Below are 13,634 nucleotides of genomic sequence, written 5' to 3'. Positions count from 1 at the left end.
CTTACCCAAGATGGCACTGAACACACGAGGTCAAAGTGCATTTGCATTACTGTAAAAGCTCATTTTAGGCACTGCTGAACAACCAATGAAAATAGGTAGTTTCAAGTTTTACCCTTTAAATCCCAGGTCCCACCCCACCATCTCAGAAACATACACAACTCTTAAAAGTTTTCGTGATAAAAGACACGAGTGTCTGTGTGTTGTTTTTTTTTTTTTATTTTAAATCTCCCTGACTGGCAATGGGAAGGAAAGTAAGTATATACCATTTTGGTAATGGCTTTTGCTCTATAAAAAATGCCTCAATATACTCATTAGGTTTGATTGCCAGTTCCAAGTATCAATAAATGTTCTAGAACAGGATGTGTAAGAAAAAAGTGCTTAAAATCTTTCAGCCACCAACAAGACGCCAAAGAGGAAAGCATCTTTTTCCACTTGCTTTAAGCCTTCCTGGGAGGAGGGACCTCACCCTCCCAGAACTCTGGGCCCGGTGGGGGAACACCCCCACCCCCACCCCACCCATGCCAGGCCACCTCCCGGCCCTGCTCCCCAAGCTGACCAGTAGGGGGTGCTGGGGCCCCATGTGCGTTTCCTCCCCAAGTCAAACAATGCCCCTGGACAGCAGGAGCAGGGGAAAACCTCCCGGAAAGATCAATTCTCAGTGACACCCCTGTGGCACTCTTCTTGGTCGTGCCAGTCAGATGACTTCATTTTCAATTTTCACTTGTACTTTCACTGTTTTATTTTTTTGATCCCTTTGCTTACAAAAGATTCAGACACAAAAGTCTTGAGGAAACGCCAAATGGCAGTACCAAATCTGTACAAAGGAGAAAATGCTCCTGAATCTAGTATACACACATCCAAGACGCAGAGAGCTCAGCTTTCCATTGTTTTCCCTTAGGATTTCTCATTTACTCAAGAGAAAAGTTCCATGGGCAGATTCATACATTATATCATCAGTTAGTTTTCTAGGCTGATGTGAAAATCGGGTATGTTAAAGATCAAGATCCAAGGTGAAATAAAAACAATTTTTATCACCGTAGTTTTTAATGAAGAAAGTCATTTTAAATTGTAAAGGAAAAAAAATGGGAATGGGACAGCAGAAATCTTAGCAGCACAGTGGTTAAACAAATTGAAAATATTAATGCACAAACATTAAAATATTAAAGCATATATGTTTTATATAAAGTACAGTACAGAACCAGGAGTGCACTATATTGATTAGTGCTTGATAGAAGAAACGATTAGCTTTGTTCTCCTCAAAGTGTCTACACAGCTCCTCCCGCAGGATTTCCCCACATGGCCAGCAAGCTTTTCTCTTAGTTATTCACAACTTGTTCCAATCTGAATCATAAACTTCCACTTACAACTATGGATATTCATTCACAAGGAAAACCGGTATTTCCGTCTCACCAATGAAGAGGAATTTTGAAAGTTTACAGTCTATTCTAGGACACCAACTTTTAGTTGAAAACTTCAGGAATGAAGATCACTGGGTGTAGCAGCGTTCAAATATATAAACAGTAAAAATAAGACATAAAACTGCTGCTACAATGTGTCCTGTTTGGGATTTAGTTCATCCAATTGATTTTTAGTACAAAACTAGAAATAACCTCTTCTTCATAACATCTATAGTTATCAATATATTTTTCTTCTTTTCAATGTGAAATAATACTCCAAGATGATCTATATACACAATGTTGTCAGTTCAAGCTGTCATATAAATATAAACGCTTTCTTAAAAAAAAGTATTTTACAGACAGATAGTGTTATATACATTGTTCTTGATCAGGGCAAAAGGAGGAAGCAAACACAAGCTTAAGTGTGGTATGGACACTGAATGGTATCTAAATGACATTTAAAAAGCTGCATAGAAAATGAGCTTCCAATTGGTAGTGTGATTTTCATTTCTATCACCTCTGAAACTTTAAGCCATTAAAAAAAAGGCACACCTCTCAACTTGATCGCTCTAAGGCGATATTCTGAAAGAATCCCTTACTTGGGACTTGGGTAGAGTTTTAATGTAACAGTTTGAAGAAGGAAAAAAAAACACAACACAACAGGCAATTTGACCTCAGGGTATTAGGAAAAAAAACACAACACAACAGGCAATTTGACCTCAGGGTATTTGAAATGGTTTGTTGGACTACGTATTCTATCTACTTGCAAATTAAATGTCCAGTAACACAAATGTTCTGCCAAAGAAATAAAATTTGTATGTATCGGCGATTCCATTCACAACGTTGGATTAAATACTTTCTTGGGATAGTTTAGCACACATATTACCACAAATTAAATTTGCTTTTGGCCAGTTTAAATAAAAAGAAAATGCCATTTATATCACTGAGCAAACTTCTTACGGTAGGCTGTGAGGACTGAGTTGAGTGGAGCAGTGGCGCAGGCCTGGCAGAGCAGCCGCTGGAGGCCACAGAGAGAAATCGGTCCCACAGGCGACCACTGCTGGTCCACGCTCTACCTTGTCTAACACAGCATCTCCTGAAGGAGGAAACTGAGAAAACAACTTGCTGGTTGAAAACCACAAAAAAACCCAAACATCTAAAAAAAAAAAAAAACCCTCACCTTTTCCTGTTTATTCAGTCTCTTTATATAAAAATAAGTGTTACGTCCCATCAGAACATTAGACAATTACATCTGTGCTTTAAAAAAAAGTTGGTCACTCAAGGCGATGAGAATATTTTTAAGGATTTTCGATTACCAGAATGTACAGATATAACTCAATATAAATTGTAGCCAAAGAGAAATGATGAAAATATCCAATCCTTTATATGGAATAAAAATGTTATTAACTAAATGAGTTAAATATTCAAAATATATGGAATGTGACAGTAGATATGTATCTACTCCAGAACTAGGAAGGGCAAGAAAAGTTTAATATGTAATAATTCGTACCTTACATTTAGTTAAATATAAACATTTGTTATTTTATACATAAAACTGCTCTCAAAAAACAACGAATGATTTAGTTGCACTTGTTTAACTTCTTGTAATTTCCAAGTGTTAACTTTTCTTAGATGAAATCAACTGTCTCTAGCACTGTTTAGTTTGTGTCCTAATGAATTCGAACCTTTACAAGTTCTGTCACCTAATGCATAAATACACAAAAATGCCAAAAAGCAATCCCTTTTAGTCGGATCATATTTTATGCTGACTTTTTAGTAGCCAATAACCAGAAATGTTTTCCTTCAGCAAATACTCTGTACCTGTAACAAAACAAGCCATGCGCCCAAGGGGAAAGTTAGGCACGGCCAGTGTCTGTAAAATACCGAGAACTGACGAGTTCCGCTTCCCTGCGAGCGGCCCACGGACGCCAGGCAAGTGTGCATGGTGCTTGCCGAAAGCTTCCCAAATCCAAGTAAGCTAATTCCTGGAAACAAAGATTTTAAGCTCAGCCGGGCCCAGGCTCGCTTCATCCAGCAGCCTTGTGCTTCCCACCACAGCAGCCACACGCCTCACCACAGCGATGGCACATTCTCAAAGGGACATAGCAGCACATACACGGGACAAGGAAAGACAGCGCTACCAGGGCTAACCATCGCAAGCAGAACTTGTCATCGCTCATGTCACACGAGCAGGGGTCAGAAAAATCTCCCTCCGAGTCTGACATACAGTGGTATAGCATGCTCTCTGCACAGAGCATGCAACTAACTTGATAGATGCATCTCTTTACGGGATCCGGAGCATCCTGGCACCCCCCCCTGCCGTTCTCTTCATGATTAAACCTTTCCTGGCAGTAGACGCAGCGAGAACGCTCACCATCCTCTTTCCTTCGCTTTGACTTCTTAAATTTTAATGAGGAAGGCTGTGTCTTAAATACCACAGAGTCTTTGAGTGAATTTAACTTAGTCTCATCCCCACAAGAGTAGAGATAGTCTGTTTTTTTACTGTCTGGCTTAGAAAACTGCACATTGGCCTCAGCATCGTCTCTCTCCAGGTCACTTTTCCACATGTCAGGGTGCCTGTAGTCCGCATACCGGCGGATTAAGATATCTCGAGGGTTTATTCTCACAATCTCATCCTCATCTTGAAAGCTGACATGTCTGATTGATTTCAAAGGAACCTAAAAAGCAAAGTGATGGAACTCCAGTAAACATCCACACAGTACAATTATGACGGTGAGTTCTATGTGTCAATCTGGCAGAGGGACACTGCTCAGGTTATTTTTTCAGAGTCTTCGGGATGACTTTGTATTTGGGGGTGAGACTAACATGTTAGCTCAGGGGCTATGAGAAGCACAGAACCTTCCATGGTGGACCTGATCCAAGTGATCTCCCCAGAACAAGACAGAGCTCTGCCCGCGGGCATGAGTCTGGAGGCCCAGGCTCAAGGCTTACCCTGCAGATTCTGGATTTACACTCTGCTATGGCACGGCCAACTCCTGAGAAGAACACTTTTGCTTCACATGGCTCAGGTCCAGGTGGAAGAGAGCTGCTTTCTTCTGGAAGCCGTGTGCAGGGAGCACCCCTTTCCCCTGCCTTGTCCCGTCTCGGGAAAGGACTGCACGTGTTGGGTCCTGTTTCCTTCCTTGCACAAACGGGCCCCTTGTTTCTGTAGTCATACCTCCTAACACCAACACCCTGCTTCCCTCTCACCAGAGTGATTACACATTTTGCACACCTGGATAGTCCAAAGTAATTCTACCTAAAGATCCTTAATTCTGTCACCAGTCTTTTTTTACTTCATTAGTACATTTATGGACTTCAAGGATTCCTCCAACCTAAATACTTTTGGAGGATCATCAGATTTATTTTTAGTCTACTATACTTTTTGGTCCATAAATTCTGCTCCTAAGAATTAAAATAAGCTAGGTGCTGGTGGCTCACACCTGTAATCCTAGCTATTCAGGAGGCTAGGAGCTGAGGATGATGGTTCAAAGCCAGCCATGGCAGTAAATTCAGTGAAACTCTTATCTCCAATTAACCATTAGAAAACTGGTAGTGGTGCTGTGTCTCAAAGTGATAGAGTGCTTCCCTTGAGCTGAAGAGCTCAGGGACAGCACCACCCAGGCCTTGAGTTCAAGCCCCACGACCAGCAAACAAACAACAAAAACATTAAAATAGAAGAACTCTTTTCTATGCAACTTATAGGTTCTGTTTCTCGAGAGAATTAGGACAAATACACAGTTTGGTGCCAAGAAGAAGAATGCCACTATAATTGGCGCCTTAATACATGAATGTTGCACTGGAATGGGGCTTAAAGGCCAGGTCTGGGGCAGGGGCAAATGGATGTAGTCCAGGAATGAATAACAATAGACATTCCCTTCAATTATATCTAGTGATAAATACAGACTTCAAAAAGAAGTTAAATGGAGCCAGGCACCAGTACCTCACACCTGTAATCCTGGCTCACACAGTAATCACAGCTACTCAGGAGGCTGAGATTGGAGGAGTGCAGGTCAAAGCTGGCCTGAGCAGGAAAGTCTGTGAGATGCTTATCTCTAAGCACAGAAAACAGAAAAAGCTGGAAGTGGTGCTATGGCTCAAGGGGCAGAACGCTAGCCTAGAGTAAAAGGAGCTCAGGAGTAAAAACAGCACCCAGGCCCAGAGTTCAAGCCCAGGACTGGCCAAAAAACAAAACAAAGCCCACAAAAGAAGTTAGATGGAGTTTTAAGTAACATGGTTTAAAAGTATCATATTCAGCAAATATATATATATAAAGAGAGAGAGAGAGAGAGAGAGAGAGAGAGAGAGAGAGAGAGAGAGAGAGAGAGAGAGAGAGAGAGAGAGAGAGAGAGAAATGTACTAGTATTGTTCAACTATATGGACAATTACATGTTTGGAAATCTTCACCTTTGTGTTGATGAGCTACATTCCGTATCAGAAGACAAATCAGTATTACTTACCCTGTTCTGGGACTTAAGGCTTCCACATTCCTTAGATATTTGCCGTTGTACATATTCCATACTTCTGCTCTGAATATCTAGTCCTGGTTGGCCAAATGTTATCTAAAATATAAACAATGTCTACATTAAGTGACATATACTGAATTTCTTACTTTTAATCATACGAGGTGCACATTCCAAAACTTCAGTACCTATCTACTGATTGTGAAGGTTTTTCAAAAATGGTTTTTATAAAAAGCCTAGAACAGGGTGCTGGTGGCTCAAGCCTGTAATCTTAGCTACTCAGGAGGCTGAGATCTGAGGATCACGGTTCAAAGCCGGCCAGGGCAGGAAAGTCTGTGAGACTCTCATCTCCAACTAACCACCAGAAAACCAAAAGTGGTGCAGTGGCTCAAGTGGTAGAGTGCTTATTTTGAGCTGAAGAACTGAGGGACATGCCCAGGCCCAGAGTTCAAGCCCCACGACTGGACCCAAAAAAAGAAAAAAGCATGGAGTCATTTCCTCCCTCATTTTATTTTTCGGGGAAAGAAATAATTTAGATAGATCTTAAACACTTAAGATTTACCAAGTATTATGCAGCCAAGACAGTAGAAGCAATCCAAGTACCTATGATTTTATAAATGAAATGTAGTAATCAGGAAGAAAAACCTTCCATACAGGGCTAACAGAATATTCTTCAACCACAAAGAGGAGCGAGCCTGGACCGGGTGGCTCAGTAGCCACGGCGGGTGTGAGGCCACTGATACTTGCAGTATACAGGGAGTGATGAAAATGCTCTGGAATGCAATAGTGAGGACAACTGCAAGATCCCCAAGTCAGTTCTAGAAGGTGATCCTGGAGCTGTGTGGTGGCCTTCAGGATTTGAGACCAGAGGATCACAGAGCTAACACAGATGGGGCTACACAATATACGTGTGTATGGATATGTGAATTACACCTTTTAAAAAACTCTAAGGAAGCAGGTACTGGTGGCCCATGCTTATCATCCTAGCTACTCAGGAGGCTGAGATTTGAGGATCATGGTTCAAATCCAGCCGGGCAGGAAAGGCCTCGAGACTCTTATCTCCAATAAAACCACTAGAAAACTGGAAGTGGTACTCAAAAGGTAGAATGCTAGCCTTGATTTGATGAGCTAAGAGACAGCATCCAGGCCCAGAGTTCAAGCCCACAACGGAAAATACAAAAAACAAAAAACAAACCATAATGACATCTACTACTTTGGCCAGATAACTAAAATGTGGAATATTTAACCTATATTCTTTGTGTGGCATGAAGGTTTTAGCATCTGTACCTAAATGATTCAATTTGGTAATGACATGTGTTTTTCTTAAAAAAAAAAAAAAAAAAAAGTCTAGCTTTCCCTGATATACCCTTAAATGATGAAAATGTTGCCAAGTGCATTTCCCATTTATGGCTTTGCCACCATAAAATTTCAAGTCAAATTTAAGGTCTACACGGTGTGGCCACACAGGCGTTCATGGTCCTCCTTTGCTGCCACACTCTGGATTCGATCCCCTGACAATCATTTTCTTCCAGCTTCCTTGCCGTCTGTGGCCGTTTATTTGATTTGGCAAAGGGGAGAGGGTGCAATGCCTTCCTCTAATGTATGCAGTCCCACATGTGGCCACTGGTGGAAACACCTTCTTCTCACCTGACTGCCTTGGCTTTGCAAGTACGCCCTCCTGGCGCTCAGGTCTTCAAGGGGAGACGGTCTCACACTGGAGCTTCTGTAGGGGTCACTGGTGACAACCGTCTCTTGTGGAAAAAGGTGATCTTTCACCAGAGAACTACAAGTGTCTTCTTCAGTTGCCTAATGGAAACAACCATCAACTTTAATTACTTATCAGACAAAAAGTCCAACAGAATAAGCTACTTAAGGGGGCATCAATGTCTATAACCTAGGCAGCAAAGTCTGTGAGACTCTTAGTTCAAAAAAACTGGAAGTTGGGCTAGGAAGGTGGCTCAGTGGTAGAGCGCTTGCCTTGCATACCTGAGGCCCTGGGTTCGATTCCTCAGCACCATATAAGCAAAAAGAAAAAAGCCGGAAGTGGCGCTGTGGCTCAAGTGGTAGAGTGCTAGCCTTGAGCTGAAGAGCTGAGGGACAGTGCCCAGGCCCAGAGTTCAGGCCCCACAACCGGACCCCCCAAAAAAGAGCAAAAGGCTGGGAGACAGTGTCCTGGCCCTGACTTCATGTACACACGCACACACACACACACACACACACACACACACACACACACACACACACACACCCCTACCTGAATGTTTGGCGCGCACACGCGCACACACACACACACACACACACACACGCATACGCACACACACACACCCCTACCTGAATGTTTGGCAAGTATACATCACCACCAGTGACACCATAAATAACAATCCCTAAGCTCAAGTGTACATGACTAGGCAACCATGCCAACAGAAAACAGCAGGGAAGACAAAAACCAACTTTATAAGCAGAATTGACTTCCATGTTGAAAATAACTTAGGAAGAAATGGAAGGCCATCATGCCACATAGCTATCTATCTCAACAAATAATTTCAGGAGTGTTGATATGTACCTGTAATCCTAGCAATAAGGACTTGGAGAAAGGAAGATCTCAGTACAAGGCCAGCCTGATGACAACAACAAAACAAGACCCTAAGAGATAACTAAGATGGAAAGAGATAGGGCATGGCTCAAGTAATGTAGCACCTGCCGAGGGTATGTGAGCCCTCATTCAAACCCCAGTGACGGCTCCCCGAAAAACACTGCTTTTAGATGCTTAAAATGGTTAGCAACAAAGTAAATGTTTTCAAAAGTTCTCATGCATTTTACTAAGATGGCTTTTAGCACTATTCTTTTTTTTTTTTTTTTGGTGGGTCATGGTGCTTGAACTCTGGGCCTGAGCGCTGTCCCTCAGCTCTTCAGCTCAAGGCGAGCACTCTACTGCTTGAGCCACAGCATCACTTCCAGTTTTCTAGTGGTTTATTGGAGATAAGAGTCTCATGGACTTTCCTGCCCGGGCTGGTTTTGAACCTCGATCCTCAGATCTCAGCCTCTTGAGTAGCTAGGATTACATGCATGAGCTACTGACACCCGGCTTGATTCTTAAAATAAAGTGTTACTGCTGAATTTACGTACTATAACTAGAATAACCCAAGTCACCACAATCAAACACTGGGTTACATCACTGTACTGGGTTTGCTTAGATTTTTCTTCCTTCCTGTTTTGTTCTTTGGAGACGGAGTCTAGCTAATGCACCCCAGGTTGTATGTAGCTCAGGACCTTGAACTCAAGATCCTTCTACTGGGCTGGGAAGATGGCTCAGTGGTAGAGTGCTTGCCTTGATGCATGAGGCCCTGGGTTCGATTCCTCAGCACCACATAAGCAGAAAAACCCAGAAGTGGCACTGTGGTTCTAGTGGTAGAGCACTATGCCTTGAGCTGAAGAGCTGAGAGACAGCGCCCAGGCCCAGCATGCAGGCCCCATGACCGACCAAAAAAAAAAAAAAAAAAAAGTGCAGAGATGTATTTAAGGATATAGAAAATATAGCTACATATTTACATGTTTGTGTGTAGGGGGAAACAGATTATGAGGAAACCACCAAACCATTTTTGTTTTACAAGTACTGCTCAGTATATGACAAGCACATTTGTAAAAAATGCATTTTTCAATGGTTGCCTAACAGGGGTATGTTTAAAAACTATCCCTGTTATCCTGCTCTTAGCTAGTTTATGAAGTTCCTTATCTTTAATCCAATAATATATACACACATAAATATACATCAAATCCACACATAAATATTTTCAAATATCTCTGTCTCTGATATATACCACTACAAATTCACTAGGTCAACAGGCAGTGAATGTTTCCATATGTTTTTTTGTCTTTTTTTTTGGGGGGGGGTCCGGTCATGGACCTGAACTCTGTGCCTGGGCGCTGTCCCTCAGCTCTTCAGCTCAAGGCTAGCCCTCTACCACTTGAACCACAGCGCCACTCCCGGCTTTTTTCTTATGTGGTGCTGAGGAATTGAACCCAGGGCCTCAGGCATGCAAGGGAAGCGCTCTACCACTGAGCCACCTTCCCAGCCCCCTCCATATGGTTTTATTAAAAAAAATACAAATGGTAACAACTGCGTTGTAGACAAATATATACTAATTTGCATTTTCTCAGCAGGGCATCAACCTGTCATTTTCAGATAGACACAGCATGGACAAGAAGCATTTTAAAAACCTTTGATCATGTGGTAACTAAAACTACTAGTTTACCTTGATTTATACAGCCTGTGGGTCACCAGTGAACTAAATGCAAAGGTGTCCACATGCTTATCAGCATGCTGCCTTCCTCTTCTGTGACTTTCCCTTGTATTCCCCCTGGGGAAGGGTGTTCCTGGGGTTAACTTCATTCTGCCTTGGAAGTGTGGTGCCTGCACCATCAAGTGCCCCCAGAGGTAGCTGGAGCTGTGTTCCAGATGTGCCGCTCCTTTACCGCAGCACACGTGGAGTGAGGGAGGAGTGAGGGCTGCTGGAATGGCACTGCCGCGTCCCCTCGGCCTGCCCTGCAGAGTGCAGCTACACAGCCTGTAATCTAATTCCTCAGTTTACAAGTTGTTTATTTATGAAGCCTAATGACTTCCCGAGATTCCTCCTGTTTAGAAATTCCTTTCAAGCCACACTACTTACTTGTAAGTCATCTTCTGTCCCTTCAGTTTCGTTTTTCGATGGTGGGCACCCTAGGAAACAGATCAAAGTTAAGCACACAAATTTTAGGCCTTAGATTTTAATATTCCTCACCATCTTGTGAAAGTGAGGCACAGGGCATCAGCCAAGATTACTATACCAGAACCACTGCTCAAGAATCTTAGGATTCAAGCCAGGCGCTAGTAGCTTACATCTATAATTTTACTCAACAGGATGAGATCTGAGGATCAAGGTTCAAAGTAGACAATTCAAGAGACTTTATCTCCAGTTAACCAGCAAAAAGGCTAAAGTGTAGCTGTGATAAGTGGTACCAGTTTTTGGTTTTTTTTTGTCGGTGTGAGGCCTGAACTTTGGGCCTGGGTACTGTCCCTCAGCTCTTCAGCTCAAGGCTAACATTCTACCACTTGAGCCACAGCGCCACTTTGCTTTTTCAGCTTATGTGGTGCTGAGGAATGGAACCCAGGGCCTCATGCATGCAAGGCAAGTGCTCTACCACTGAGCCACCTTCCCAGCCCAGTGGTACCAGTCTTAAGTGAAAAAGTCAAGCAAGAGTACAAGGCCCCCCGGTATTATAGTATGTACACATACACATAACCCCTAGGATTCATGTCCATTTGTCTATCAATTTTTTTTTCAAATTCAAGTTAATCGTTTGAGCATACTACAATTCTCTACCGCTTCTGGACTTCCTTGGAGCTTTTGGAAGGTGTGGATGCCTGGTGTGGGGCGGGGCAGGGCAGTCCCTCCACCTCCACAGCCTCCGGCCAGACACCCCCACAGGAGCCTCATCTAAAGAGACTGTTCCTCCTTGTGACATTTTGTGAAAAATCTCCCAAGTTAAAAACCAAAGACCGCTTGTTTACCAAGTGCTGCGCTTACAAAGTAGCTAAAAGCCCCACAACGAACAAAAACAAATACAAAAAAACAAAGTAGCTAAAAGAAATTATTCAGCAGTTTCATGTACTATCAAAACATTTGTACTAAGCATTTCCACATTTTTAACTATGATTTATTTTACAAGGTGTTCATTTCTTAATTTTCCTATAAAATGCGATCTGGAAAAATAAAGCATAATGCATCTCACTCAACTTTGCTGCCTTCCTCCTTCCCTTCTTTCTTCACAGGGTCTCATATGGAGCCTGGGTGGACCTCAAATTCACAATCTATCTGCCTTAATCTCCCAAATACTGGGATTACAGATAAGCACCACCTTGCCTGGCTAACAAACCTTGACTCGCGGTTACTTTATATATATAGCTAGTGCTACTTATATAAACATACTTTCTTCATTAGAAAGAAATCAAAGCTCAACTGTTTCTCCCTTTATAGAAATAGTGATTTCTGGGCTGGGAAGGTGGTTCAGTGGTAGAGCGCTTGCCTTGCATGCATGAGGCCCTGAGTTTGATTCCTCAGCACCATATAAGCAAAAAGAAAAAAGCTGAAAGTGGTGCTGTGGCTCAAGTGGTAGAGTGCTAGCCTTGAGCTGAAGAGCTGAGGGACAGCACCCAGGCTCAGAGTTCAGGCCCACGACCGGACACCCCCACCCCCCCCCAAAAAAAAATTGGTTATTTCTTTTTGCCTAAATAAGCATTAGGCCAGTCTTATCTGAAAATAAACTTCCTCCATCTAGACTCTAGATGCCTTAGGATTAGTCATATTTATAAAGGAACAGGTGAACAAGTAGTTTTGTCAGTAAATAGGTAGTGTCCACGCAATTTGCACATTCTAAGTTTCTGTCTAATCCTGGAGGAGGAAGAGGAGGAGGAGGCGGCGGCGTGACTGATGTAACAGCACACCTCACTGGGACTCGACAACTCTACCTTCATGTTCCCTCTGCTTCAGACTCTGAGATACTCAGTTGCAGGTTCCTGGCAGATGCTTCATGATGACACATGCAAGCGGTGTAGACTGACAGTGATTTGAGAATTACAAAGTGGGCTAAGAGCTCACAACTTTAGCTTTACTCACTGTGAGCTTTCAAAGTCTGGCCACTAACACAAAAGCTGACTTTTTAAAATTGCTGTGCGTCAACATTTAAGAAAGGTAGCTTTTAATTAATATACATATATATTAATGTATCTATATATGTAAGACTATTCAAACATTATTTATTTATTTATTTATTCATGGCAGTCCTGGGGCTTGAACTTGGGGCCTGGACGCTGTCCCTAAGCCTCTTTTGCTCAAGGCTGGTACTCTACCACTTCAGGCAAAGTGCCGCTTCCAGCCTTTTCTGTTTATGTGGTACTGAGGAATTGAACCCAGGGCTTTGTGCAGGCTAGGCAAACACTCTACCACTAAACCACATTCCTAGCCCTTCAAAAAGTATTTTTGAAAACTCCTACCTTGAGAAATATCCTCTATAGCTCTCCGAATGCCTCTATCAAAAGCCCTAGCATCAGCAGGACTTTGAAAGGTGAGGCCGAACTTCTTGTCATCGATCTTCCAGTGGTGAAATGTGGGAGTGACCTTATTATAAATGAGGTCTTTTTTAAGCATACATTCCAAAACCACCTGCCAAAAGTCAAATGCTGAAGTTAATATACATAAATCAAAATCATCTAATAAAAATAGTAATGAGTATTTAAAAAATAAATTTATTAATACAAAAGTCTTAATCTACTTCACAATGCCACACATTAAAATGATTTAAGATGTGGTCACATGCAAGTTGTGAACATAATGTTTATCACATTGTCATTTCAAAAATGCACACTTCTACTGCACACAATATTTCTAAGAAAAATAGAGGGGGGAGGGGAATCTGGTAATAAACATTTTATTTCTTCACTCCCTGCTTCCCCAAAACCTTCCACACTTGTAATCCTAGCTACTAAGGAGGCTGAGATTTGAGGATCATGGTTTGAAGCCATCCTAGACAGTAAAGTCTGTGAGACTCTTATCTCCAATTAACCACCAAAGAGCCAAAATAGAGCTGTGGCTCAAGTGGCAGACCACTGGCCTTGAACAACTACAAAAAGCTATAAAAGACAGTGTTCAGGCCCTGAGTTCAAGCCCTAGGACTGGCATGCGTGTGCACGTGTGCATTATACACATGTATACCACACATACACACTTATAATCAAGCT

General features: G+C 42.3%; 1 protein-coding gene across 1 annotated transcript; it reads right to left on the bottom strand.

Moving 5' to 3' along the window:
- Positions 1 to 1,022: 1,022 nt before the first annotated feature.
- On the bottom strand, positions 1,023 to 13,054 carry LOC138841268 (sprouty-related, EVH1 domain-containing protein 1-like). Its single transcript, XM_070041952.1, has 5 exons — positions 12,891 to 13,054; positions 10,528 to 10,577; positions 7,508 to 7,666; positions 5,858 to 5,959; positions 1,023 to 4,075 (listed from the first exon to the last, which is right to left on the bottom strand). The coding sequence occupies exons 1-5, from the start codon at positions 13,042 to 13,044 to the stop codon at positions 3,425 to 3,427; spliced, it is 1,116 nt and encodes a 371-aa protein (XP_069898053.1). The 5' UTR covers positions 13,045 to 13,054; the 3' UTR covers positions 1,023 to 3,424.
- Between the last annotated feature and the right edge of the window lie 580 nt (positions 13,055 to 13,634).

The sequence above is a fragment of the Dipodomys merriami genome, unplaced genomic scaffold (genome assembly GCF_024711535.1).
Source record: "Dipodomys merriami isolate MVZ:Mamm:240054 unplaced genomic scaffold, mDipMer1.0.p SCAF_3100, whole genome shotgun sequence".
NCBI classification, from domain to species: Eukaryota; Metazoa; Chordata; class Mammalia; order Rodentia; family Heteromyidae; genus Dipodomys; species Dipodomys merriami.
The sequence above is the reverse complement of the archived record's forward strand: the minus strand, read 5'-3'. Positions and strand labels throughout refer to the sequence as shown.